At 53.6% G+C, this 26,353-nt stretch overlaps 3 protein-coding genes across 7 annotated transcripts in view; 2 read left to right on the plus strand and 1 right to left on the minus strand.

Moving 5' to 3' along the window:
• CYP4F22 (cytochrome P450 family 4 subfamily F member 22) overlaps positions 1-15,993 on the minus strand; it is a 57,764-nt gene extending 41,771 nt beyond the window's left edge. For all 4 annotated transcript variants that reach the window (XR_013440880.1, XM_078054367.1, XM_078054379.1 and 1 more), the window contains exon 1: positions 15,902-15,993. The gene's annotated coding sequence lies outside the window, so the exon portion shown is untranslated. The remainder of the gene's footprint in view (positions 1-15,901) is intronic.
• On the plus strand, positions 6,946-13,226 carry PGLYRP2 (peptidoglycan recognition protein 2). The gene is made up of 6 exons (XM_036089146.2): positions 6,946-6,982; positions 7,638-7,761; positions 8,889-10,016; positions 11,029-11,239; positions 11,820-12,117; positions 13,119-13,226. The coding sequence occupies exons 2-6, from the start codon at positions 7,671-7,673 to the stop codon at positions 13,206-13,208; spliced, it is 1,818 nt and encodes a 605-aa protein (XP_035945039.1). The 5' UTR covers positions 6,946-6,982; positions 7,638-7,670; the 3' UTR covers positions 13,209-13,226.
• Positions 15,595-26,090, plus strand: RASAL3 (RAS protein activator like 3). 2 transcript variants are annotated; one of them, XM_036089138.2, is made up of 18 exons: positions 15,595-15,686; positions 15,817-16,154; positions 17,868-18,058; positions 18,205-18,283; positions 18,390-18,451; positions 18,835-18,905; positions 19,507-19,633; positions 19,721-19,819; positions 20,270-20,812; positions 21,184-21,328; positions 21,668-21,812; positions 22,684-22,920; positions 23,017-23,218; positions 23,332-23,450; positions 24,271-24,661; positions 24,946-25,103; positions 25,623-25,686; positions 25,791-26,090. In XM_036089138.2, the coding sequence occupies exons 2-18, from the start codon at positions 15,830-15,832 to the stop codon at positions 25,929-25,931; spliced, it is 3,099 nt and encodes a 1,032-aa protein (XP_035945031.1). In that variant the 5' UTR covers positions 15,595-15,686; positions 15,817-15,829; the 3' UTR covers positions 25,932-26,090. The 2 variants fall into 2 exon arrangements, with proteins under 2 accessions (XP_035945031.1, XP_035945032.1); XM_036089139.2 differs by having other exon boundaries at positions 17,928-18,058.
• Positions 26,091-26,353: the final 263 nt, after the last annotated feature.

Genomic DNA, 26,353 nt, shown 5'->3' on the forward strand with positions numbered 1-26,353 from the left:
AAGAACATGATGAAAGGTAAATGAATAGAAGCTAGATGTTTCTTTATATAGCTTGTTTCGCAGATTTGACTTTAGAACCATGCAAATATCTTACATAATTCTAAGGTAATATTAGACTTAAACAAATAATTCCCTCACTTCACACCCATTAGGATGGCTATTATAAAAAAAGAAAATAACAAATGTTGGCAAGAATGTAGAGAAACTAGAACCCTTGTGAACCACTGGTGGGAATGTAAAATGGTGCAGCCACTGTGGAAAACAGTCTGGCAATTTCTTAAAAAATTAAACATACAATTACCACGTGATCCAGCAATTCCACTTCTGGATATATATCCAAAAGAAATGAAAGTGGGAACTCCACTCAAACAGATATTTGTACACTCATGTTCACAACAGCACTACTCACAGTAGCCCAAAGTAGAAACAACCCAAATGTCCATCAACGAATGAATGGATAAACAAAATGTGGTCTATCTATACAATGGAATATTGTTCAGCCTTAACAAGGAAAAAACAGGGGCACCTGTGTGGTTCAGTCGGTTAAGCGTCCAACTCTTGATTTTGGCTCAGGTCATGATCTCAGGGTCGTGAGATTGAGCCCCAAGTCAGACTCTGCCCTAGGTGTGGAGCCTGCTTGGGATTCTCTCTCTCCCTCTCCCCCTCTCCCTCTGCCCCTTCCCCCCATTCATGCTCTCTCTCTAAAAAAAAAAAAAAAAAAAGAAAGTAAAACATCTGACCCAGGCTACAACATGAATAAACCTTGAGGACATTATGCTAAATGAAAGCAGCCAGTCACAATAGGACGAATACTGTATGATCCCACTTATATAAGATCCCTAGGATAGTCAGATTCATAGAGACAAACTAGAATGGTGGTTGTCAGGGGCCGTGAGAGGGGATGGGGAGGTCGTGTTTAGTGGTTAGGGACAGTTTCTGTTTGGGAAGATGAGAAAGTTCTGGAGATGGATATGGTGATGGTTGTATAACAATGTGAATGCACTTAATGCTTCTGAACCGTACACATAAAATGGTTAAAATGATAATGTTTATATTACGTATATTTTACCACAATAAAAAAAAGTAATGTGGCATTACCTCATTTGAAAGACCCAGCTACTCTAAATTGAATTTGTTATAATACAATATTTCAGAGATATTTTTAAAGATTTTTTTAAATTTATTTATTTGACAGACAGAGACAGAGAGAGAGGGAACACAGGCGGGGGAGTGGAAGAGGGAGAAGCAGTGTTCCCCTGTCTGAGCAGGAACCCGATGCAGAGCTCGATCCCAGGACCCTGGGATCATGACCTGAGCCGAAGGCAGCCGCTTAACGACTGAGCCACCCAGGCGCCCCTTTCAGAGATATTTTTAAACAGGGGGTGGAATAGTGAGATGAATTTTTCAATAATTATAACAGATTAATAACAATTACAATATTAATCCTGTTATTTTAGATATTTTCTAATTACATAATGTTTCTTGTTGTACATTAATGCATAATCTTTTTTTTTTTTATTAATGCATAATCTTATCATGAGGTGTTGTTTTTCTTGTTGTTACTGTTGTAAGTTAAAACTTTCTGCCCTCAAAAAAAATTCCCTAAAAATCAGAAGTTTCAGGTTAGTGGTACTAATGTGCAGAAAGAAAATATTTCAAGTGACCCTATAGCACAGAAATTTGATAGCATACCCACAGTGGGATATGCCCAAAGGAGGAAAAGAACCAGAAAGAGGAAGGCTTAAACCAGTTTTCCATAATCATACTGTTTCAGGCACTGTTGGCATGTTACTCTAAGATTGATGTGCATGATTGTGGAATGAAGCAAATTGAGAATTTGGATTTTCGGTGTGGGGAAAAAGAAAATACAGGCATAAGATTGATCAGTTTAAGTAAAAGTCATGTAATTCTGAATAGGAATTTGGAAGTATCAGCATAAATTCATAATGTATTTTATTTAAAAAATTGTAGGGGGAAGGGTACCTAGGTGACTCAGTCAGTTAAGCATCCAACTCTTGATTTCGGCTCAGGTCATGATCTCGGGAGCAGTGAGATCGAGCCCCACGTCTGGTCCCCCACAGGGCGAAGGGCGTAGGGCGTGAAGCCTACTTGGGATTCTCTCTTCCCTCTGTCCCTCTCTCCCTCTCACTCTGCCCCTCCCCCACTCACACCCACACCCTCTCTAACTTTCTCAAAAAATTAATAAATTAATAAATACTTAAAAAATTAAAAAGAAAAAAATGGTAGGGGATTTCCTATTTCTGTCCAGTGAAAAGTCCTAGAAACAACTAACCCAGCAGTTATGAGCACCCTTATCACCTTGATTGCTGTCTCTAAGTACCACTTTCCAATCAAAGGAAAAAGGGCTCCATGGGGAAATGGTTGATTCCCAGGCTTGTGGCGGGAAATGTACAAGATATTCCTGGAACATCTTGTTACGTCATAAAGCAAGAAACAGTCCTGTCAAAAGAACTCAGGAGTCAAAGTGAAGAGGCTCCCACTGGCCAAAGGAGGATAGTAATTTGATTATCAGTAATGATTTAAAAAAAATGCAATGTATTCACACATTTCAATAGTTAAAGTCCATGAATTTGTAAAAATATGGGGGGAGAGGGAAATCTCATTATCTACCTTTGGAGGATGTCAAGGAGCCCAACAATTACTTTGAAAACCAGGGAAGGAAAGATATCAAGCATTGATCTTGTCTTTCCATGTGAAGTCTACCACTGGGTAAACAAATGGCAGATGAGAGGATATTTCTCTCTCCATACGTATTCCAGCTAATAAATGAAGAAGGAATAAATCATCCCAATATCACTCTGTTGTAGCTGCTAATGGATTAACAGGTTTAGGCATTGATCACCAACGGCAGAGAACATCACAGAAGAGAGACCATGGGTGGCAGTTATGGAAGAAATAAGATGGCTAATGAGTTGGCACGTGTCAATTGGATGATGGATACATATGGGGATTCATTATATAATTCTCTCCACTTTTGAATATGTTTGAAATGTTCTGTTTAGAAAATAATGGTTAAAGCCCTTTGCCCTGTGTCATTCTCTCGAAGCAGGATGAAGACAGATAGGAGCCGTAGGTGCTCGGTAAATATTCCCCAGGGTGTACCAACATCTGGGCCCATTTACCCCACACTCATTCTTGGCCTCTAGCATACTGCCAAGGGCTGAGCTCACAATTTCGCTATAATATCTCATGTCCTCAGTTGCAAAACTCCCTCCTCTCCAGTTCCAGGGCCAAGTGTTGAGAGATTAAATCTCACCTTTATTCTAAGATGCGGCTGAATTCAACTTCTGCCCGCCAGGGATGGTGGAATCGCCCCAGCCGGAGGCTGTGGGGTCGTTGGCTCACACCTGCAACTTCGTTTTCCCTTTGGCAAATTGGGTTCGACCAATTCTGGGGCTGGCCTGCCTGGCTTCAGTGGCCTGGCTGTGGTTCCAGTCTGGCTGAAGGCCCAGCCCTAAGGCCCAGGGGCTGCTGTGGGGGGCAAGACCAGTGGGGAAGCCTTGGCTTGGAAATAATACATGCCTGTTAGTCCAGACTCATGCAGGATGCGGGACTCTGGCCATCACAGATTATCCTGTGGGCTGGACCTCTGTTGGGGAGGCTGGGGCCGGTGGGTGGGTGGGCAGAAACAACTCCACTCATTGCATGCTTTCCACACGCAAGGACGGTCCTCAGCACGTAGGACCACCTCATTTAGCTCCCAAAATAACCCTATGAGGTTGGTACTCTTCTCCCGTTTTAGAGATAGACAAAATGAGAGTTAAAGATTAAACCACTTGCTCCAGCTAGTAAGCAGCAGAACGAGAATTTGAACTTGGGTTAACTGGCTCAGCAGGAGTCAGCAAACTTTATTAAAAGTCCACATATATCTGAGGGAAATGAAATCACTATCCCAAAGAGTACCTGCACCCTTGTATTCGCTGCAGCATGATTCACAATTGCCAAGACATGGAAACAACCTAAGAGTCCCTCAGTGAATGAACAGATTTTTTATTTATTTTTTTTAAGATTATTTATTTATTTATTTGACAGAGAGAGACACAGCGAGAGAGAGAACACAAGCACGGGGAGTGGGAGAGGGAGAAGCAGGCTTCCCATGGAGCAGGGAGCCCGATGCGGGGCTCGATCCCAGGACCCTGGGACCATGACCTGAGCCGAAGGCAGACGCTTAACGACTGAGCCACCCAGGCGCCCCAGCTTTACACAATGTTACATGTCAATTATATCTCAATAAAGCTGGGGGAGGGGGAGGCCGTGTAGCAAATATTTCAGTTTTGCAGGCCAGATGGTCTCTGCTGCTAATATTCAACTCTGCCATTACAGCCTGAGGACAGTCATAGACAATATGTAAATGAATGGGGGAGGATGTGTTCCCGTAATTTGTTTATTTGTTTACTTACATAAACAAATTGTGACACATCCATACAATGGAATATTATTCAGCCATAAAAAAAAGAATGATTCATGATAAGAAGCACCGAGTCCACACCACAACACAGATGAACCTCAAAAATGTTAGCCTGAGTGAAAATAAAACAGCCAGACACCAAATCTCACATCGTGTCTGCTCCCATGTATGTGAAACGTCCAGAACAGGCGAACTCATAGAGACAGAAAGCAGGTCAGTGGCTCCCAGAAGCTGGGGGTAGTGGCAGTGACTGCTAGTGGGTACACAGGGTTTTATTTCAGGGTGATGGAAATGTTCTGGAACTAGACAGAGCTGATGATTGCACAACACTATGAATGTCCTAAATACTATAGAATTAAACACTTTTAAATGGTTCATTCTATATTAGGTGAATTTCACCTTGAAAAAACCCCAAAAGCAAAAAAATACATCGTCTACAAAACAGACGGCCAGCCCATAGATTGTCGTTTGCGGACTCCTGCTCTACATCCCTTAACAAAACCCAGAGCTGAATAAAAAAACGCAGACATATAAAATCATAGCTTAAAGCCCCACACACTGCAGTTTTTATTATTAATAATACTTATTATCAGGGTCTTCATGACTATTCTTCTGCCACCAAAGTGAACATTATTAACTCTGACATGGGCCCCAAGCCCAGTTTTGCCCCAGGTTCCTCTTCCTCTGGCCTCGGGCCATGATCCCACCTTCACTTCAGATCTCAGTGCCCAGGGCTCTGTCTGTCTGTGTCAGTGCTACCTTCATTAGAGCTGTCCCCAGGCCCTGGACAATGACTATTTCCTTGAGACTGGTGGTCTATCTGTAGCCAGGAGGGGCCTTGACCTACCCTGGCAGGTGGTCCTCATGAGGTGTAAGGGAAGCAGGGGTGGAGAGTGGTGATTCATAATGGGAATCCCAGCCTTTCTGCTAACTCCCAGGCCCAGCCCAGACCAGGCGCTTTGCTGTGTGGGTGCATGTGTATGCATGTGTGTGTGTGTGTGTGTGTGTGCTTGCGCACGCACGCACACGTGTTTCAGAGCCCAATCCCCAACTGACCCCACATCCTCAATCAGGCCTTTTGTGCACTCAACAATCCCTCCCTGCCATCCACCTGGTCCCTGGATTGCGCCAGATAACTTCTGGGCACCCTAAGAGGACTTGGCATCTCCTAGTTTGGGGGAGATAGAACCAGACAGAGAAACTCCTAGCCCTGTATGGATGGGTCTGAGTCAAAGGGAGGCACCCCAGGCTAGAGAGCCAGGATGGAAAAAGGGGGGAACCAGGGGTAATCAAGGAGGCTTCCTGGAAGAAGTGTCCTAACCCAGGACACAAATCCCAGACAGACTCTAAGGGAAATGCTAGCCGGCCATGACATGCCCCTAGCTTGAACTCTACTTAGCCTCTGCCACCAATTCCTAGCTTTGAAAGGGAATCAAGGCTGTCCGGATGACTGGCCCAGGAATTCTTGGGTGTGAATTCTGCAAACGCTTCCCCGTGTGAATTACTCTGACCCTGGCCCAGCCACGGGATAGTGGAAACATGTTTTGCCCTTGGAGCACTCCCCAGGTCCCAGCTATGTGACCTTGAGCAAGCTACTTAACCTCCCTGAGCTCACCTTCCTGCTGAGTAACATGAGCATAAATGGATGATGACATAAAGCCGGAAGGGTCCCCCGGGGCTGCAATCAGTGGGAGCCGCAGAGGGACACAACCAGGGTCCATAATGCCAAGGCAAGGTCATTCCCAGACCAGGTGGATACTAGGTGCGGATTTCCTCAACCACCCCTCCACATTCTGGGGGCACTAGGGGAAAGCAAGCCAGGCACAAAGACAGGATCACAATTCCTGATTTTGACTTTCACCTCTGGTTCCAGTGTGCTTCAGCACAGGGCTGTTCCTGATCCTGTCTTTCTCTAAAAAGTCGATATTTTGTTTATCATGGATTTTTTTGCATTCACTTTGGTCTTTTAAAATATCACATTAAAATATGACTCGATGACAGATTTTCAGGACCACCTTAAATTTTGCACCCTAGGCGAATGCCTCCCTCTCCTCACTCGGTCCTCACACCAGATGGACACACAGTACAGGCAGAGCCCGCCTCCCTTCCCCCCCACCCCATCTCCAAATCCTTGGAAACTGGGACTCAGAGGAGATTTCCTTGGAATCCCCTGGGGATTGGCCTCCATTCCCTCCCTCCCCGAGCACCTTACTCCCTGAGCCCCCACTGTGTGAGGCTGGGTCCCCAAAGAGAGGACACTCTATATCTGCGAAAGCCCCCCCTGGGGATTCCCAGACCTGGCTCAGCCTGGGCATTCCCGAGCCCGCCCAGGGCCCGCCCCATGCTGAGTCCCCAGCCTGGTGGGTCTCCTGGAAACTCCCCAAGCTGGTTTCGGGGTGGGAGGCCCACAGTGAAGCAATTCACACCACAGCCCCAACAACTTGGAGCCCATCCCACCTAACTCCGGAATAAAGGGGAGGCAGGTTCATTTCTGCAGGACTCAGCCACCTGCACTGCACCGGAAAAGAGGAGGACCCCTCGCTGTCAACCCAGGTGAGCCCAGAAGCCAGCTCCTGGGACAAAGCCAGGGTCCTGAAGGCTCCAGGCCAATCCCTGCTCTCAGCTACCTCTGGTTGCTTGGGACCAGGACCTGGAACTGGGTCAGAGGTGACAGCTCCTGATCCCAGGGGCTCGGAGCAGGCCTCAGCAAACACTCCCCAGCCCCTGCACCCATCCTCTGCCTGAACCTGAGGTGCTGACAGAAAAGAAGGCAGGAGGCAGCACCAACCCCAGGCCTCTCCTTCTCTCCCCTCCCCCAGCACAGCCGGTCTTACCAGTTTGGCGGGCACCTGAGAGTCCTCTCTCCTGGCCAGCTGCAGAACAACTACAGGAAGGGGATAAGGCTTGCTGGACTGGCCTCAGTCTACCTCTCTTGGGAATGGGCAGAGTTTGTTGAAGTCTAAACTACTTGACCTCCAGGCCCCTCCTGGGATGGGCCTGGTTTGCTGACCCTTGACCTCAGCCTGGGAGGGACAGGATAGGATGGGGGAGCCCCTGAGATCCAGATGACCTTGACCCAGGGCACTCTGTCCCCGTGCTTCCGCTACCTCCCGCCCACAGCTCCGCAAGGTACAGCCGTGTCATTCACCGCTGGACTTTGACAGTAGCCAAAGGCACCGCTCAGTTCTCCATGCCTATCCCCTTCCAGTTCTGCCAAAGTCTCCACTGAGGTCAACTGGATATGTCCCTCAGAAGCTGGAACCCCACAATGGTGGCCCAGGCTGTCCTCTGGATCCTGCTCGGATTGCTGCTGCGGCTGGAGCCAGGGACAGGTGGGTCAGGAGGCAGAGACCCGGGGCCAGGACCCAGTTCTGTAAGAATGTGCTGCTGCCCCCTCTGTGTCTAGCCCTGTACAGGGTGAGGCTGGAGACCCTAGGAGGCCCCAGTCTCAAGGAACCTCTAGTCTCCAGATGCTCCCCATAGGGTCAGGACAATAGCTGGGGAAAGGACTTGGGGCCAGAAAAGCAAAAATCAGGAAAGTTTCCTGGAGGAGGGGACATAGATTTAGGATAGGAAGAAAGAAAAAAAAAAAATTTGACTTGATGCAGAAACAGGAAAGGGCATTTTAGGCCAAGAGAGGAACAAAGCTATAGAGGAATCATAGTGTGGACCGTCTGGAGACGAACCTGGATTCTAGACAGCGTAAGGATTAATACTTCTTGGGTTCAAATCCTGCCTCTTCCACTTTCTAGAGTGTGACCCTAGGCAGATGATTCAACCTCTCTGTTCTCATTAGGGTCATTGTGAAGATTAAATGGGTTAAGTTATGTAAGTCACCTAGAATGGTGCCTGGCACATAGTAAATGTTTAATAAATGTTAGCTATCATTCAACATCCCACCCAGCTCTGAGCCCAGCACTTCTGAGTTCCAGGTTCAGCCACTGACATTTCCCTCACTGGGCACAGGCCCACTCTCTCCTCCCTGGCCATCCTTAGGGACATCTATCCCTCTAAAATCCCCCAAACTCCAATCCATCAAGAAAAACTGTCCATTTTCCCCTCAAAACACCTGGGAACTCTTCTGATTTTTGTCCATCCCACTGCCACCACCCTGGCTTCGGCCACCTTCATCGCTTACCCCCACACTGTCTCTCCTTCCCTACTCTAGCCTCCCCCAAATCTGTTCTCCACATGGTAGCCAAAGGAGCAATCGTAGAATACCAGCCAGGCCATGTCTCTCTCCTGCTCATGAACCTGCCATGGCTCCCCAGTGCTCACTGATCATCTAAGCTCCTTAACCTGTTATCTGTGCCTCAGTCTCCTCATCTATACAAGGACAGTGGTGGGGGTCACAGCGTTGTCCGATGAAGAGCTAGGGGCACTGAGAAAATGTGGAAGCAGCAGGGGGAGGAACAGAGGGTGCTGGGCCACTGGGCTAATGTTGTTCCTCCTCCTGCAGCCACCCTGCCCCTGCTCATGGACTCTGTCATCCAGGCCCTGGCGGAGCTCGAGCAGAAGGTACCAGCCACGATGGCCGGCCACACTGCTTCTGCGTGGCTGCAGTTCGCCCAGGACTCTGGCCGCCATGATCTCCTCCATCACTTCCTGCTGGAGGGGCAGAATCTCAAGGCCACCAAGCTGGATCCCCAGCAACTGAGCCCAGAGCTTCGAGGCCTGACCAAGGACGTGGCCCAACATGGTATCCGGGGCAGGCTGGAATACGGAGTGGTGCTGGCACCCGACGGCTCCACCGTGGCTGTGGAGCCTCTTCTGGTGGGGCTGGAGGCAGGGCTACAAGGGAACAGGGTGGTCAACCTGCCCTCGGACAGCACGGCCACCCCTCTGGATGCTGGAGCCACCTTTCCAGACACTGGAGCCGTGGTTCCGGATGTAAGAGCCACAGCCCCAAGACTCAGGGATGTCCCCCCAGATGGCCCCTCTGCAGATGTTGGAGCCATGCCTCCAAATATTAGAGCCACAGATCTGGATGTCAAACCCACCTCTCCAGGTGTTAGACCTGGCTCTCCAGATGTCCCAGTCACCTCTCCAGATGTCCAAGCCTCCTCGCCAGGTGCCAAAGCCAGGTCCCCGACCACTGTGGACAGCCTTCTGGTGGTCACCCTGGCCAGAGACCTGGGTCTGGCCTTCCTCCAGAGCCCTCAAACCTGGAGCCATTCAGGCCTGGGAACTGAGGGCTGCTGGGACCAGCTCTCTGCCCCCCGGACCTTCACACTCTTAGATTCTGTGGCATCGCCAGTCACCATGGCCTTCCTCAATGGGGCCCTGGATGGGGCCCTCCTTGGAGATTATCTAAGCCGAACCCCTGAGCCTCGGCCACTTCTCAGCGCCCTCCTGAGCCAATACTATGGAACCGGGGTGGCTGGAGATTCAGGACTTCGCAGCAACTTCCGACGGCAGAACGCAGCGGCTCTGACTTCAGCCCCCACCTTGACACAGCAGGTATGGGGGGCCCTCATCCTGCTACAGAGGCTGGAGCCAGCACACCCTCAGCTGCGGGGCATGAGCCAAGAACGGCTGTTCGAGGTAGCCACCAATGCCACCAAGGAATTCACTGAGGCCTTCCTGGGTGAGAAGGCCCCCACCCCCTGTGACCTCCCCCCTCACAGATACACTCTTAGCCTCATGTGGTCAGGGGGATCCAAGACTGGAGGATTCCAGAGGGGGAAGTAGGGGCTCAGGCTGGGGAGCCAGGGCAGCTGCACAGGTAAGGAAAGGCTAGATTTGGGTCTTAAAGGATGAATAAAAGTTCGGGGCGCCTGGGTGGCTCAGTCATTAAGCGTCTGCCTTCTGCTCAGGTCATGATCCCAGGGTCCTGGGATCGAGTCCCACGTCGGGCTCCCTGCTTGGTGGGAAGCCTGCTTCTCCCTCTCCCACTCCCCCTGCTTGTGTTCCTGCTCTCACTATCTCTCTCTCTGTCAAATAAATAAATAAAATCTTAAAAAAAAAAAAGGATGAATAAAAGTTCATCCCCCCAAAAAAAAGGAGTGGGGGAAGGTAGAGGGCATTCCAGGAGGTGGGCTCAGCACATGCAAAGGCACAGAGGTTCAAATGGAAGTTCAGGCAGTTACTCCTGTGCACCTTTAGGGAAGTTGCTTCACTTCTCTGAACCTCACCTTCTTCAGTGAAGCCTGGGAAAATCATTGCTTCTTCTTGGAGGTGCTGGGTGGTTTAAGAAAGATGAAACAGGGAAAGCAAGTAAGCACACAATTAGAGTATGATAAATGGGGGCTGAGATTCATTCCTCTTTTCTCACTATGGCTGTCCCTCCCTAGAACTCAGAGCAGAGCCAGCTGGAGAGTGTTGGGTCCTGGATTGTAAAGAGCCTTAAATTAAGAGCTAAAATGTTTGGGGTTCATCCTCAAGGTGATGGGAAGCATAGCAGATATGCCAATAGGACTGAGATGCTGTTAAATTTAGTTAAGTTAGATCCCCATGGGGGCCAGTGTAGTGCGAGATGGAAATGTCCTCAAATCTGGAGGGAGTCTGGAGGGATGGTCCATATGTGCGCTCTAATGGGGGAGCAGGCGGCAGGGAGAGAAACGCTGGCTGACCCCAGCCCTGGACTCCCTTCTCCACAGGGTGCCCGGCCATCCACCCACGTTGCCGCTGGGGCGCCGCGCCCTATCGGGGTAGCCCCAGGCCGCTGCAGCTGCCACTCGGGTTCTTGTATGTGCATCACACATACGTGCCCGCGGCACCCTGCACGGATTTCGCGCGCTGCGCCGCCGCCATGCGCTCTATGCAGCGCTTCCACCAAGATACTCGGGGTTGGGACGACATTGGCTACAGGTAAACTGAACCCGCAGGCTCGCGAACCTTTTAGAGTGTAGTCTGGGTGGGCGTGGCCGGACCCGGGGGCGGGGCTTGGACCGGAGCCAACGGGGAGAGACGGAGGAGGAGCTTGGAGGTGGGTGGAGCCAAAGTGGCGAGGGGGCGTGGCCTTGACTTGGGTCCCGGCTTTAGCAGTGGGATTCTTGAGTTTGGGGTAGGAACTAGGAAAGGAGGAAGGACCTGAGAAAGGAGCAGGACCTGTGTTAAGAGCTGGGTCTGGGACAGAGCATCGATGGAATATGACCTAAGACAGAAAAGGTCTCTGAACTGGGCAGGAGCTGTACCTGAGACAGTGCGGAGGGGGCTGGGTAGAAAGGGGAGTGGCCAATGCTGACGGACAGATCCGGAAAAACTGGATAGTTTCTGCGGTGGCACTTGGGGAGTGGGAAGAGGATGGGCGGGGCAGAGTCAGAGAGACCAGGCGGGACGTGGGTCGGAGGTGGGCCTTGGCTCAGGTGCAGAACTGGGGTAGAGGCCCAGATGAAAGGCGGGACCTCCCTCACGCCGCGTGGTGCCTGCTTCCCCCTCCCGTTTACAGTTTCGTGATCGGCTCAGACGGCTATGTGTACGAGGGCCGCGGCTGGCACTGGGTGGGCGCGCACACGCTCGGCCACAACTCTCGCGGCTTCGGCGTGGCCTTCGTGGGCAACTACACTGCGGAGCTGCCTGCGAAGTCTGCGCTTCACACCGTGCAGGACGTGCTCCCTGGCTGCGCAGTGCGCGCTGGCTTCCTGCGGCCCGACTATGCGCTGCTGGGCCACCGCCAGCTGGTGCGCACTGACTGCCCCGGGGACGCGCTCTTCAACCTGCTGCGCACCTGGCCGCACTTCGCTGCTGTGAGTACAAGACCCCGCATCTTTCCGCACACGTTCAGAGCGCAGCCCTGACCCCTGTCTACCTGCCCAACCTCGACAGGCCCCTGACCCCTTACTGTAACCCCTAGGCCCACACAACGTCAGCCAGGCTCCTGGTCCCCCTTGCAGTCCATCTATTCAGGCAGCCTAGGCCCAGACTTCACTCGTTCTACTTGCAACAGCCCCTACCCACTGTCCTCCGCCCCTACAGCCTCGGCTCAGCCCTGACCCGGCCAGCTTGTCCTTTACCCAGCCCCGACACCTCTGCGCTCCCAACCAAAGCATGGACCCCGACCCTACAGCAGCCCTTCTGCCTACACAGCCTCACCCAGACTAGCCAAACTTGGCCTCACTTCTGTCTCCTACCCAAAGGGCCCTCTGTCCACACATCACTAACTCAGCCTGTGACCCTCTACAGAAAACCCCTTTGCCTGTGCAACCTCTGTCTAGCCCCTACCCCTGTGCTGCAGTCCTCTGCCCAATCTCAGCCCTGAGGATGCTTGCTCAGCCCCAGCCTCCCTGACCCCTGATGACAGCTCTTATGATGGAGCAATCTATGTCCAGCCAGCACAAACTTGGCCTGATGATCCCCACCCAGCCCCTGACCCCAATTACCAAAACATCTCTATATTCACACCTGCACAATCTCATGTTACCTGCACACAGTCAGCATTGTACCCACCCCCTCACTTTGGGCCCCCGTCCTCTTCCCTTTCCATGACAGGGGCAGACCCCCACTCCCCAAGCCTCACACTCCCCTGTCCTTTTTTTTTTTTTTTTTAAGATTTTATTTATTTATTTGACAGAGAGAGTGAGAGAGCACAAGCAGGGGGAACAGTAGAGGGAGAGGGAGAAGCAGGCTCCCCACTGAGCAGGGACCCCAGTGTGGGACTCAATCCCAGGACCCTGGGATCGTGATCTGAGCCGAAGGCAGATGCTTAACCGACTGAGCCACCCAGGAGCCCCTCCCCTGTCTTTTCTAGAATGGGAAACCAAGAACAGCCAGGAGGGCCTCCAGGAGATCCAAAAGGGAGCCACCTCCAATGATCGTGCCAGCCACAGGCCTCCAATAAAGAGACAGTGGAAAGAGAGCCTGTATCTATGCATCATCTGTGTTTGCACACGTTGTCTTTTTCTTTTTTAAGATTTTATTTATTTATTTGAGAGAGAGAGAACAAGTAGGGGGGAGGGGCAGAGGAAGAGAGAGAAGCAGACTCCCCACTGAGCAGGGAGCCTGATGCGGGACTCGATCCCAGGACCCTGGGATCGTGACCTGAGCCAAAGCCGTATACTTAACCTACTGAGCCACCCAGGTGCCCTGCACAAGTTGTCTTAATTTGTGTTTGCCCAGAAGCAGACCGGAGACAAGAATTTCAGTGCAAGTAGTTTGTTTGGGAGGTGAAGGTGCTCCCAGATCATATCAGTTGGGGAATGAGGGAGAGAGGTAGGGAAGAGAAGGCAGCCGAGAAAGGGTACTTTATCAAGTAAGTTGGCACTGTGGGGACATGGAGTTCAATCCCACTGGGGACCTCTAGGGGACTGTGTAAGACACACACCTCAGAGTCATATTGATCCAAGGGAGCTGGGGTATTGATCCTCCAACCCTCATCGTCATTGGTTAAGGGCTGATCTCAGGGAAGGTATTAATTCTGTGGCACTTTTGGGTTGCTTATGGTATGGGGAAAGTGGACTCCATCGTCAGAGAAAGACCTCCAGCAAAAATGCAGGGAAGTGGGAGTGGATCAGTATTCAGTGAAGCGGGAAAGGCTCAGGGATACATCGGAACATGGGGAAACTCTGTATGTGTGTGCTGTGAATGGATTGAGTGCAGTATGAAAGAGGTGGGCATATCTAAGGCGTGTGCATCTGTGTGAACATGTCCAGCTCCAGGAAAAGGGTCTTTGGCCCTCACGGAAGATCCTACTCCTTGGGACAGGTTATAGAATTTGTAAGGCACAGGGCAAAATGAAAATGCAGGGCCCCTTGTTCAAAAAGCAGGAACTTCGAGACAGCAACAGCAAAGCATTAAATCAAATGCAGTGCAGTGCCCTTCTAAGCATGGGGGTCCTGGATGACTGCCCAGGCCACATGCCCATGAAAGTGGTCCTACCCACCCTATCCTGTGAATTCTGGTCACCCTTGCCTTTGCACAAACTGTTCCTTCTATCTGGCATGCTCATCCCATGGTCCTCTCCTTATGCTTTGGGCCACAAATGTCACCTCTTCAGGGAGGCCCTCCTGGATTTTTCCACTTGTGCTTAGCCTCTACTGCAGTCTATTTTCTTCCAAGTCTTCCTCACCAGCTAGAAATGTCCTGCATTGATGTTCAGGATCTGTTTCCCTCACTGGACTCTGAGCTCCAGGAGGGCAAGAGCCAAGTTTGTTTAGTCCCCTGTGGCTTCTCCAGCACCCAGTACATAGTAGGCACTCGGGAAACATTTATTGAGTAAACAAAGGCTCCCATTATGAACCTTCTGGAGCTAATATTATCATCTTGTACAAATAAGGAAACCGAGGCTCAGAGAGAGGAAGTGACTTGCCTGAGGTCACACAGCGAGAGAAGGACCAGCTGGCTCTGGAACCCACTTCTGGGCCAGGATTCGAGTGAATCTCATGCTGACTCATTCACTTCTTAGAACAGCATTTGCCCACCTCTTTTTACAAGTAAACACTTACTGAGGTACAACAGAGATAGAGGAAGACACAGGAAAGTGCACTGAACTGTATAGCTCAATAAATTTTCACAACAGAACACACCCTTGTAATCAGCACCCACCCAGTTCAAGAAACGGGACATGTTAAATTTGTTCTGTGACTTTCACCACCATTAGGGAAAAAAAAAAAGATCAATTCCAAGAAGCTTCCTTCATGCTCCCCTACCTTCTTCCAAAGGAACCTAACATCCTGATTTGTTCCACACAGTTTTGCCTCCTTTGCGACTTTATATAAAAGGGACCACATGGTATTGACTCTTCGCTGTTTGTGATTCATCCACGTTCAATCATCCAGTGGTTTGCTCATTTCGTTGCTGCATGGTATTCCACTGAGGAAGAGATCACAATTGATCCATTCCACAGTACATGGACACGTGGGTTGCCTTCAGTTTGGTGCTATTACAAAGAGCGCTAGTGGGCATGTCTATTGGGTGTATACCTAGCACTGTAATCGCTGGGCCAGAGGTGAGGTGTATGGGCAACGTTAGGAGATCATGTCAGTTTTCCAACTTAGGTGAATTGCTCTACACTCTGACCAGCAGTGGAGGAGAGCTCCAGGTGCCCTGTATTCTCACCAGCACTTGGTCAGTCTGTACCCATTCTGCAGAGATGGCATCTGAAGCTCAGAGAGCGACATTGCGGCTTCCCGGTCAATGAGAGATTCTGGGTCCTGCTCTGTCACCTCCTCTGCCTCCCGCATCCTGCCCCCACTGTGCCCTCCCAGCCTGGCTGTGGGGTGGGGTGGGACAGACAGGGTCACGTGGAGTTGCGTTCAGCAGGAGGAAGCCAGGCAGGGTGCAGACGCCTGCTGATTTTGGGGCCGGTCGGGAAATCAAGGTAAGGGAGGGAGGGCATGGTGGCCACTGAGGGGGTTACCTGGGGGCGGAGCTGTGAGTGGGGAGGGGGCCAAGATGAGGACAGCATGTGGGAACACACTGGGCAGAACTGTCACCCTCTTGTCCCTCAGGAGAACCCCCGCCATGGACCCACCATCACCATGCAAGGCCTCCCAAACCCAGCCTGCAGCAGCCTCGTCCCTGCTAACCTCCTACCGTTGGCACACAGGGGGCGATGGGGAGAAAGTAGCCGGAGGGTCCCGCTGGGGCCGACTTGCAGGCTGGGGAAGGGCGCTAAGCCACCAGGAGCCGGGGGTCAGCAGCCAGCCAGCCTCTCGCTCGCTGTTCCGTCGTGTCCTCTCTGTGCCCCCCAAGGAGTCACGCACAAGTCGCCTGCGGCTATCCAAGACCCTCTGGGGAAGGCATAAGAGCCCGCCGCTGGAGCCAGGACCAGAGCCGGAGGCCCCAGGTACATGGTTCCCCCCCCTCCAGGCTGGGAGACCGGATGCTTGGGTTTTGTCTGCCTCCGGAGCATCAGCCCTACAGACACAGGAAGTTGTGGGGAGTGCAAAAGCCCAACAGGAAGTGGCTGGGGCCCAGCTGCCCTCTTCCCTCTTCCCCCTCACACAGGGACTGGGGGGTAGGGGGAGTGGCCAGGGGCCTATGGGCTGGGGGTCCATCCTGGGGAAGGGAGATGGAAGAGACTGAGGGTGGTACTGTCCAGATGCCAAATGGCTCTTGGCCCCAGTGGGTCTCTCCTCATATCCAATAGCCCAGGCTCATTCTCTCCTGCCTGGATATCCACCTCAGCCCTCTGGCCTCCATATGTTCAGTTTCTTCACTTCTTTGAACCTCAGCTTCTCCATCAGTTAAATGGGGATCATAATGCCTACCTTGAAGCATATATTATTTCATTCACTCATATTCATTCATTCATTCATTCATTCATTCATTCATTCAAACAGAGGTCTATTGAGCATTTACGACATGCCAGGCCTTGATTTAGGCACTAAGGACAAAGCAGTAAACAAAACAGATGGAATTGCCTACCCCATGTAGCTCACAGTGTAGTGGGTATGACAGACAGTAAACAAGTAAACCAAAAACGACAGATGGGGCTGTTCCACAGAGGGATCTAGAAGAGTAAGGGATGCCATGAAGACTGTAGTTCGGGAATGCAGCACTAGCCCAGGGCCCAGCATGATTTAAGTGATCTATTAACAAGTGGAGTATTTATTCCTCTGATGGGAAAACAATAGGACAGACAGGTGATCTGGGAGGGTTCCTATCTATTCTGAGAACCTCATTTCTCACTGTTCATATTCCCATTTTGCAGAGGCATCCCTTTAACTCCCTTCAGGGTATCAGGTATTGCTCACTCCATAGGATCCAGAGAGAAAGTTCTCCAAGAAGCAGGACTGCTCCTCCCCTGCTCAAACACCTCCCATGGTTCCCCATTACCCCCAGGATAAAACTTCCAGTTCTCTAACTGGCACCCAAGATTCTGTACCAGTCTCATCCTGGATCTTCTCCCTCTAGCCTCTGAGCCCTCTGGGCCCTTCTTGCTTTTCCTGGGCCTTGCCATCTCTGAACCTTTGCCCAAGCTGTTACTGCCCTTGTCCCCTCCATCTCTGTCAAAATCCAACCTGCTGTTCAAGACCCAGTGCAAACCTACCATCTCTGGAGGCTTTCCCTGTCCCACTGCACCACCACCTCTCCCTACCCTGATCTTTTTTCTATTCCTTTCTCAAATTTTGAATGCTTTCCACCTTAGATTAGTTATTTATGTAAGGAACCAAGGATGCTGTCTTGTTTAACCTCTTGGACCTGCCTATCTACTGTCTTGGTTAAGAGAAGAATGCTTGTGTCTGAACCTGGCTCAACCACTCACAAGCTGTATGACCCTGGGCAAGTCCCTCAACCTCTCTGGTTTTCAGTTTCCTCCTTGGCAAAATGGGGGTGATAATAGCCCTTGAATAGCTTTTGGAGGATTAAATGAGAGAAGGTGGATTAGTAAACACAGTACAGGGCACATGTGTCCACTACCCATGGCCTGTGGGGACAAGGACAAGAGGGGTGGAAACTTGTCCAACAACAGCCTGACGTGGCTGCTGGGTGGGCTGGGGTTGGGGGGAGCGGAGACACCTGGGAAGGAATGCCTGATGAGCCTCTCTGAATGGAGACGGTCCACTGAGGGAGAGGAAAGGACTCCCAGGTCCCCAGCACCTACTCCTCTGCCCAGAGCCTGAGCCAGAGCCAGAGACCCCTGCCCCACAGATCCCTGAGGCCCCCACACCTGACGTACCCATCTGGAACATTGGGGCCTTCACCCTGCTCGATGGGAAGCTGGTGCTGCTTGGGGGTGAGGAGGAGGTGAGAAGGGGCACAGGGGCGAGGGGAGGGAAGAAGATGGTGGGAAGGAGACAGAAGAGTGGGGGGGGAGAATAATGGAAAGTGTCTGCCTCTCCTGTCTGCCTGCCTACCTCCCCTTTATGACTACCCACTCTTATGGACAACAGGGTCCTCGCCGGCCCCGGGTGGGGAGCGCTAGCTCTGAGGGCAGCCTCCAGGTAGCCATGGGGAGCCTCAGAGATCCAGGTAAGTTTCAGAGGTGCGGAGGGCTGGGGCATTTGGTAGCATGTCAAGGTGGGGCAGAATTCAAGATGATCCCATCCCCCAACCTTCCACCCCTGACCACCTACAGATCGGATCCCCGGAAAGACTGACCCAGAGGCTGCTGGCCCCAACCAGGTCCACAACGTTCGGGTGAGCCATCCAGTGGGAGGTGGAGGGGAGAGCAAAGACTCCCAGACCCTCAGAGATGAAAGGGGACTCTTACTGGGTGCTCTTGGGCAGGTCACTTTTTTGGCCTCAGTGTCCCTATCAGTCAAATGGAGCTAATGAGAGAACCCCCCCCCCCCAGGGCTGTTTATGAGAAGTCAATAGAGAAAGCATAGGATTGGTGCTTTAGAAAAGAAAAAAAAAAAAGGAAAAAAACCCCCAAAATTTTGATTGCCTTTATTATTACTGCTAAAACAGCCTGAGGTTGCGGTCTCCCCAAACCAGCAGATGACCCAGGACACCCTGGGGGGAAAGAAGTTGAGGAGGGAGAACAGGGTTCTGTCCAGCTGATATCCCCCTTCCCACAGGGATTGCTCAAGCGGCTGAAAGAGAAGAAAAAGGCCAGGTCGGAGCTCGGAGCCAGTGCCTGCCGGGATGGGTAAGAGTCTCTGAGGGGCAGAAGGGGCTGGAATTCAACATTGCCCCCTCCACCCCCACCTGCCTATCATTCCCACCTTCACCAAATACCTCCCATGGCCCCCTCTGTGTCCTGCCCCAGAGCAATGCTGGAGCCACCCCTCGGCTGAAGGGTGGGGGCAGAGTCTAACACACTAACTCTAAATCAGGAACTAAGTCAACGCCCTGGGCTGGGAGTGTCAGCGAAGGGACCACTGAGCTGAGATCTGAAGGATGGATGATAGTTCGCCAGGCCAAGAGGGACAGGAAAAGCATTCCAGGCTACGAAACAGGGAGTACAAAGGCCAAGAGGCCAGATGAAGCGACAAAAACAAGGCCAGGATGACTGGAGTTCAGAGAAAGGGACTAAGTGGAGGGAAATGTGGTCAAAAGGTGACAAGGACTGTACTATATAAGGTAACACTGGCCACCATAAGGAGTTGAGTTTTTATCCTGAAAGCGATGGGTTCAAGTCCAATTTAGGTTCAAGTTCATCCTGGCCTCCCTCCACCCTTCAGGCTCTAGGGGGTGGGTTTGTGCGGAGGAGGGAAGAATGACCACTTGTTCAACCGCCCGCTCCCCAGACCCCCCAGTGCTCTGGGATCTCGGGAATCGCTGGCCACGCTCTCCGAGCTGGACTTGGGTGCTGAGCGGGATGTAAGGGTCTGGCCATTGCACCCCAGCCTCCTGGAGGAGCCCCACTGCTTCCAGGTAAATGCAGAGAACTCTCCACCTCACCCAGATTCTTTGGTTCTACCCTTGGCCTCAACCGCATCCTTGGATCCCCATCTCCAACAGGTAACGTGGACGGGCGGGAGCCGCTGCTTCTCTTGTCGCTCCGCCGCTGAGAGAGACCGCTGGATCGAGGACCTTCGCCGCCACTTCCAGCCCAACCAGGTCAGTACAGCGGCAAAGTTGGACGTGGAGGCCCCGCCCACAGCCCGGGCCCCGCCCTTTCCCCAACCCAAACCCCCGCCCCCGCCCTAACCCTGCCTCTTAGACACATCTGCCGGCTAACACCTTTGCAAAAACTCCGAGACCCTCCTCAGCTTCCGACTGTTACCAGCCCCTGGTAAAACAACCCGGTCCCAGAAGTTCAATCCGGGAACTATTTGCACCCAAAGCCCCGCCTACCAGGCAATGGCCAAGTCCCCGTCCCGCGGCTACTCCTCCGTATCCTGGAGCCCGGATCTCTCTGCGAGAGCCCAGAAAAACTAGAGGGCTTTCGCAGAACCACCTTGAGACCGCCGTGGCCCCTGTCTTCCCCCAAGGGCCCAGCGATCTCCCTGGGGGCACGGTGCCCCACGTCGAGCACCGACGCCTCCCCCAACCCACTCCGGTCCGCAGGACAACTTGGAGCGGGAAGAGACGTGGTTGAGCGTGTGGGTGCACGAGGCAAAGGGACTGCCCCGAGCGGCGACGGGGTCCGCAGGCGTGCGCGCCGAGCTGTGGCTGGACGGCGCTCTCCTGGCGCGCACAGCGCCGCGGGCTGGCCCGGGCCCGCTCTTCTGGGCCGAGCGCTTCCACTTCGAGGCGCTGCCGCCGGCGCGTCGCCTGTCGTTGAGGCTGCGCGGAGCTGGCCTGGGGGGAGCGGCGCTGGGCCGCGTGGCACTGGCCCTGGAAGAGCTGGGCGTCCCCCGCGCGCCCGCCGCGGGCCTGGAGCGCTGGTTCCCGCTGCTCGGGGCGCCAGCAGGCGCGGCGCTGCGGGCGCGGATCCGGGCGCGGCGCCTGCGCGTGCTGCCGTCCGAGCGCTACAAGGAGCTGGCGGAGTTCCTCACCTTCCACTACGCGCGCCTCTGCGGGGCGCTGGAGCCCGCGCTGTCTGCCCAGGCCAAGGAGGAGCTGGCGGCTGCCATGGTGCGAGTGCTGCAGGCCACCGGCCGGGCGCAGGTGCGGCGCTGCGACGGGGCGGACCCGAGTGACCAGAGGCTGCCTGATCGCGCGCTCCGGGGAGCAGTGTGGGTGTTGGGGGGGACCGGTGGCTCAGGACCCCAGCGGCACAGACGAGGGGCGGGGCACCACGAGGGGCGGGGCCTGAGCTTCAGCTGTGAGGGGCGGGGCCTGAACTGAGCCTCTAAGCTGAAAGATTCAAATTTCTGCTGGGAGGGCTAGAGGATCCGACCTTGTGAGCCCTAGCAGTGAAGACCCTAGCAGCTAGGAGGGTCCGGGCTTGTGTCCCAGGTGTGAGTGATTGGCCAAGGGCTCGTATTCCCCCTAGCTCAGTCCGCTCCCCCGCGCAACGTGAACCCCACTGTCCCCAGGCACTGGTGACAGACCTGGGCACCGCAGAGCTGGCACGCAGTGGAGGCCGTGAGGCGCTACTCTTCCGGGAAAACACATTGGCCACCAAGGCCATTGATGAGTACATGAAGCTGGTGGCACAGGATTACCTCCAAGAGACGCTGGGTGAGCCAGAGGGTGGATGTCAGAGGCCATCTAGGCAGGCTACGAACCCCCTCCCGGGGGGAGATCTGGGAGATCCTAGGTAACCTGGATGCTGGTAGTGGGTAGTACCTTTGGGGGTGCTGGAATCCTGGAGGCAACTGGGGGCTCCCCCAGAGATGTTAGGTGTCTCGCTGGTAGTGGGTAGTACCTTTGGGGGTGCTGGAATCCTGGAGGCAACTGGGGGCTCCCCCAGAGATGTTAGGTGTCTCCGGAGGAAGGTGGAGACAGAGTTGGAGGCTGAGTGTGGTGGGTTGTGGTGGTCATGGCCCTGGCCTCTTGTCTGGCTGTGCTGAACTGCAGGGCAGGTCGTGCAGCGTCTCTGTGCCTCCAGTGAGGACTGTGAGGTGGACCCCAGCAAGTGCCTGGCCCCAGAGCTGCCGCAGCACCAGACCAGACTGCGAAACAGTTGTGAGGAAGTCTTCCAAAACATCATCCACTCCTACAAGTGAGAATCAGGGCCCCAGCACCTGAGCCTAGCCCTACTTCTCAGCCACTGTGCTAATAGCCCTGACCCCCAATTGGGGTTGCCAAATAAAAACAGGATGCCCAGTTAAATGGGACGCATGCAACATTTGGGACATACTTATACTAAAAAATTATTCATTTTTATCTGAAATTCAAGTTCAACTGTTTGTCCTGAAGTTTTGTTTGCTAAGTCTGGTAACCCATTCCCCATATCAGGTCAACTTGGGGTTACTGACCCCAAGGAACCTGGGACCCAATTCCTTGTCCTCTAACTACAGGGGACCCCATACCCTAATTCCATGCTAGCTGACCCCAGTTACTATAGGACCTCAATAAAGACCTCTGATTCCAGGTGATACTAAAACCCCCAATCCCATGACCCTTGATCTTAAATGACCCTGTACCCCAAATTCCATGCAACTGATCACAAGAAACCTGGGATTCCAATTCCTTAAACTCTGACCCTAGGTTAACCTATATGTCCAGTCCCACATCACTTGGAACATCAATACCATAATTTCTGAACCTAGGTGACTCTGTAACCTCAAGCCCATCCTACCTCATCTTATATAATCTAGCACCCCAATCTCATGTTCCTTTATAGCTACCTCCCAAGCTCATGGACTGTATCCCCATGTGAACCTGTATCCCCACCTCCCAGATTACTGACTCCAGAGGTCACCACAATAACTACCCCATAAATCCTGACCCCAAGCATTATTATCCCCAATGTCTCCAATCCTGGAACCCATAGTGCCGGTGATTCCTGACTTCTGACCTTAGGACCTTGACATGAATATGACCTTTATGTCCATACCCTCCCCCTTTAACCATTGCCTCTTCTGCCTCAGCTGGTTTCCAGCAGAGCTGGGCACCGTGTTCTCAGGCTGGCGAGAAGCATGCAAGGCACGTGGCTCTGAGGCACTGGGCCCCCGACTGGTGTGTGCCTCTCTCTTCTTACGGCTCCTGTGTCCTGCCATCCTGGCACCCAGCCTCTTTGGTCTGGCACCAGAGCACCCTGCACCTGGCCCAGCCCGCACCCTCACACTGATCGCCAAGGTCATCCAGAACCTCGCCAACAGTGCCCCGTAGGTGCTGGGAGGCTGGGGGAGGGGAGGGGTGCATGCCAGGGCAGTGGGGTGGCAGATGCCTGGTCTGACCCACCCAGTCCGACTTTTGCCCAGGTTTGGTGAGAAGGAGGCCTACATGGGCTTCATGAATAGCTTTCTGGAGGATCATGGACCAGCCATGAAACACTTCCTGGACCAAGTGGCCATGGTGGATGTGGATGCAGCACCCAGTGGCTACCAGGGCAGCAGTGACTTAGCCCTCCAGCTGGCAGTCCTGCATGCCCAGCTCTGTACCATCTTTGCTGAACTTGACCAGGTATGGCCAGAGTGCAGAGCCCAGAGCCTAGGGTGTGGGGTAGGGAGGCAAGAGGGCAGGGAGCCTATGGTCCTAGAGAGCTTGTTTACCATCCTCCCTACATGCCTCATCAGGCAACCCGTGACAGCCTGGAACCGCTGCCCACCATCCTGCGAGCCATTGAGGAGGGCCGGCCTGTACCTGTGACTGTGCCGATGCGGCTCCCACCACCCCCAGCCCAAGTTCACTCCAGGTAACCAGCCTCCCTCAGGTCTGGCCCAGTTCTGATGGGTGAGAGCAGGGGCCAGACCAAAGGCAAGCACAGGGTCAGACCGGGGCCAGAGGTGAAGATAAGATCATGTCAGGGGTCAGGAACAGCAGTCGCCTTGGGATTCACTGTCAGAAACTGTTGCATAAAGGTAAGAGGTTGGAGACGGGGTCATCCACGGGGTCAGAGAGAGGTTCACAGTATGGTCAGAAGACAGGTACTGGATCAGATTGGAGTCCAAGGTGGGGATAGGTCATCGCAGAGGTCAGGGAGAGGTCACTTTTGGGGTCAAAGAAAGTGACATTGTGGTCAGTGATGAGGGTCAGTGATGAGGTTGTGGATGGAGTCAAATCAGGGTCAGATGTTAAGATGCACCATCAAGGGTCAGGGACAGGTTCATATGGTAAGCAGAGGTCAGGCCCATGGCCAAACGGGGTCAAGGGTTATAGGTAAAGTCATATGGTCAGAGATCAGGGACCATGGTCTGTGAGGAGGCAGAGACAGGATCAGCTTAAGGTCAGAGGTCAGGGACAAAGGAGGGGTCAGACAGGGAAGGAAAAGAGTATCCCTGTGAGCAGAGGTCAAGCCCAGGGTCAGATTGGAATCAGAGGTTACAGAGATGGTCGTGTCAAGGGTCATAGAGAAGACTGTATTGTCAGAAGTCCAGGGTCAGAGATCCAAATGTGATTCCATCAGTGACAAAGTCACATAGAAGTAAAAGATCAGAGGTGGAGTCATTTCTGGTCAGAGGTAGGTTTGGGAGTCAGCTCAGGGGCTGATCTGAGCTCTCCCATTCCACCCCCAGCTTCTCTGCAGGGGACAAGCCAGGCTTCCTGGCTCCTCGGGATCTCCCCAAGCACACCCCTCTCATCTCCAAGAGCCAGTCTCTACGCAGCGTTCACGGCGCAGGGAGTTGGGCGCGACCGCCGCCAGACCAAGAGCCACCCCCACGGCTGTCCCGGCCCGTGCAGCGCACGCAGAGCGTCCCGGCTGGCCGCCCCGCTCGTCGCCGCCCCTCTGCAGGGCCCCGGCCACGGCCCAAAAGCTCGCTTCGCACGGGGCCCGCTCCCCGAGGCCGGCCCTGGACCGGGGCCTCAGCATCGTTGCCTCGGAAGCCGTCGGTGCCGTGGCAGCGCCAGCTGGACCAGCCGCGGGACAGAGACCAGGCTCTGGGCGTGCACCGACCCGTGGGCAAGGTGAGGTCCAGCTCAGGTGTGCACACAGAGGGGAATGACGGGACTGGAAAGACAGAAAGCCAGGCAGGTCTGGGTTCAAATGCCGAGCTCTCTGCGCTGTATGACCCCAGGCCTAGTGCAAACCTCTCCGAGCCTCAGTTTGCTCCTCTGTAAGACGGGAGCGAGGTTTCCTAACGGGGCAGGGCAGTGAGATGGCAGAGCGCAGGGGACAAGGAGGTCAGGGTTTTTCGGGGAGAAGAAGGGGCGGGACGACGGGTCAGGTTACAGCTGCTCCCTCCCCACAGTTGGCAGAGCTGCAATGTGAGGTGGCCGCCCTGCGCGAGGAACAGAAGGCTCTGTCCGGCCTCGTGGAGTCGCTGGGCACCCACCTCCGGGCCTTGACGGAGAAGCAGGAGCAGCTTCAGGGCCAGCTGCAAGACCTGGACTCCAGGCTCCGTGAAGGGTGAGCCCCGCCTCCTCCATTAGCTCTGCCTCCGGGTGAGCCCGCTGTAATCAGATCTGCCCCACTTTCATTCAGGCCTCTCAATCACACCCTAATCACTCCCGGCAGGCCACGCCCCCTTCCAGTCCCGCCCCAACACCCCTGTTTCGCCCCGCCCCTTGGTCAGCTCCGCCCACCCCAGGTCGCTGGCGAGTCCTACCTTCCAGGCCCCACTCCTCAATCAGGTCCTCCCAAACAGGTTGGTCCCGCGTCTCTCAGTCTGGGCACATCTTCGTCCCTGTCACCACCTCACCCAGGACTGTCCAAGCCCCACCCTCAAGAGTTGGTTGGTCCTTTCATCCCAGCTATTCAAGGCTCTGATTCAGCCCGGGCTCCAAGTTTATCTAGGCCCCGCCCCCTAGCGTGGACAAGCCCCGCCTCCACGCCAAGCCCCGCCCCCGAACTCCTGGCTGTCCAACCAGGAGCTGGAGGGGAGCTTCTCCGCCTCTGACCCTCCCCTCTTGCCCCTGCTCCCCACAGGACTCCGCAGTCGGATCCAGGGCATGGTGCTCCAAGCAGTGAAGATCACAGGCTTAAAAGTCTGGTGAGACCCCTGCCGTAGCCCTGGGGAAGATCTGGGCGGTGAGGGAACCAGGGTTGGGGTGCAACCCTCCCCTGGCTCCGAGCCCATTGCCACTGCCTCTCCAGGAGCGCCGCCTGGCTGAGATGGAGAGTACTCAGGCCCAGCTGAGGAATGTGGTCCAGAGCCTGCAGCTTCCCAGAACGTCGGGATCCCGGAACCAGCCCCTACCCCTCAAACCACCCTGCCTCAACGGAGATACCACTTGAGCTGCCCACCCTGTCCCACGTGGTCTGGGAGCAGATACCGTCTTAAAGGCCTGTCCGACCCCTGCCTCAGCCCTACGCAGCCTACAGTGGGGAGTGGAGCCCTAAGCCAACCAGTCTGGCACTGTGAGGTTACCCAGTAAAATTTTGATTTCAGTAAAATGGATGGCCTTTTTTTGCCCCTAAGTGTGGCCAATCAGAAAGCATCCCCCTCCCACCATTCAAGTCTCCCAATTTCTCTCCTAATTGGAGTTCTCATGGAAGGGACAATATAAGGAGAGTCTCACCAGGTGTGTGACCTTAGACCTTTACTCTCTTAGTTCCTCAATTTCCTCATCTGTAAAATGGATCTAAAGTTTCTTACACAGTAGAAGACCCATTGTTTAAGGTGTTCAATAAAAGGAATTTGTCATTGTTAGGGGCAG

The sequence above is a fragment of the Halichoerus grypus genome, chromosome 1 (genome assembly GCF_964656455.1).
Source record: "Halichoerus grypus chromosome 1, mHalGry1.hap1.1, whole genome shotgun sequence".
NCBI lineage: Eukaryota > Metazoa > Chordata > Mammalia > Carnivora > Phocidae > Halichoerus > Halichoerus grypus.

Coding starts and splice junctions, on each gene's coding strand:
- PGLYRP2 (XM_036089146.2), top strand. CDS start 7,671: ATGTCCCTCAGAAGCTGGAACCCCACAATGGTGGCCCAGGCTGTCCTC. Junction 11,240..11,819: donor TGGGACGACATTGGCTACAG/GTAAACTGAACC, acceptor TCCCGTTTACAG/TTTCGTGATCGGCTCAGACG. Junction 12,118..13,118: donor CCTGGCCGCACTTCGCTGCT/GTGAGTACAAGA, acceptor TGTCTTTTCTAG/AATGGGAAACCAAGAACAGC.
- RASAL3 (XM_036089138.2), top strand. CDS start 15,830: ATGGACCCACCATCACCATGCAAGGCCTCCCAAACCCAGCCTGCAGCA. Junction 18,906..19,506: donor GCCAGTGCCTGCCGGGATGG/GTAAGAGTCTCT, acceptor CCCGCTCCCCAG/ACCCCCCAGTGCTCTGGGAT. Junction 19,820..20,269: donor GCCACTTCCAGCCCAACCAG/GTCAGTACAGCG, acceptor TCCGGTCCGCAG/GACAACTTGGAGCGGGAAGA.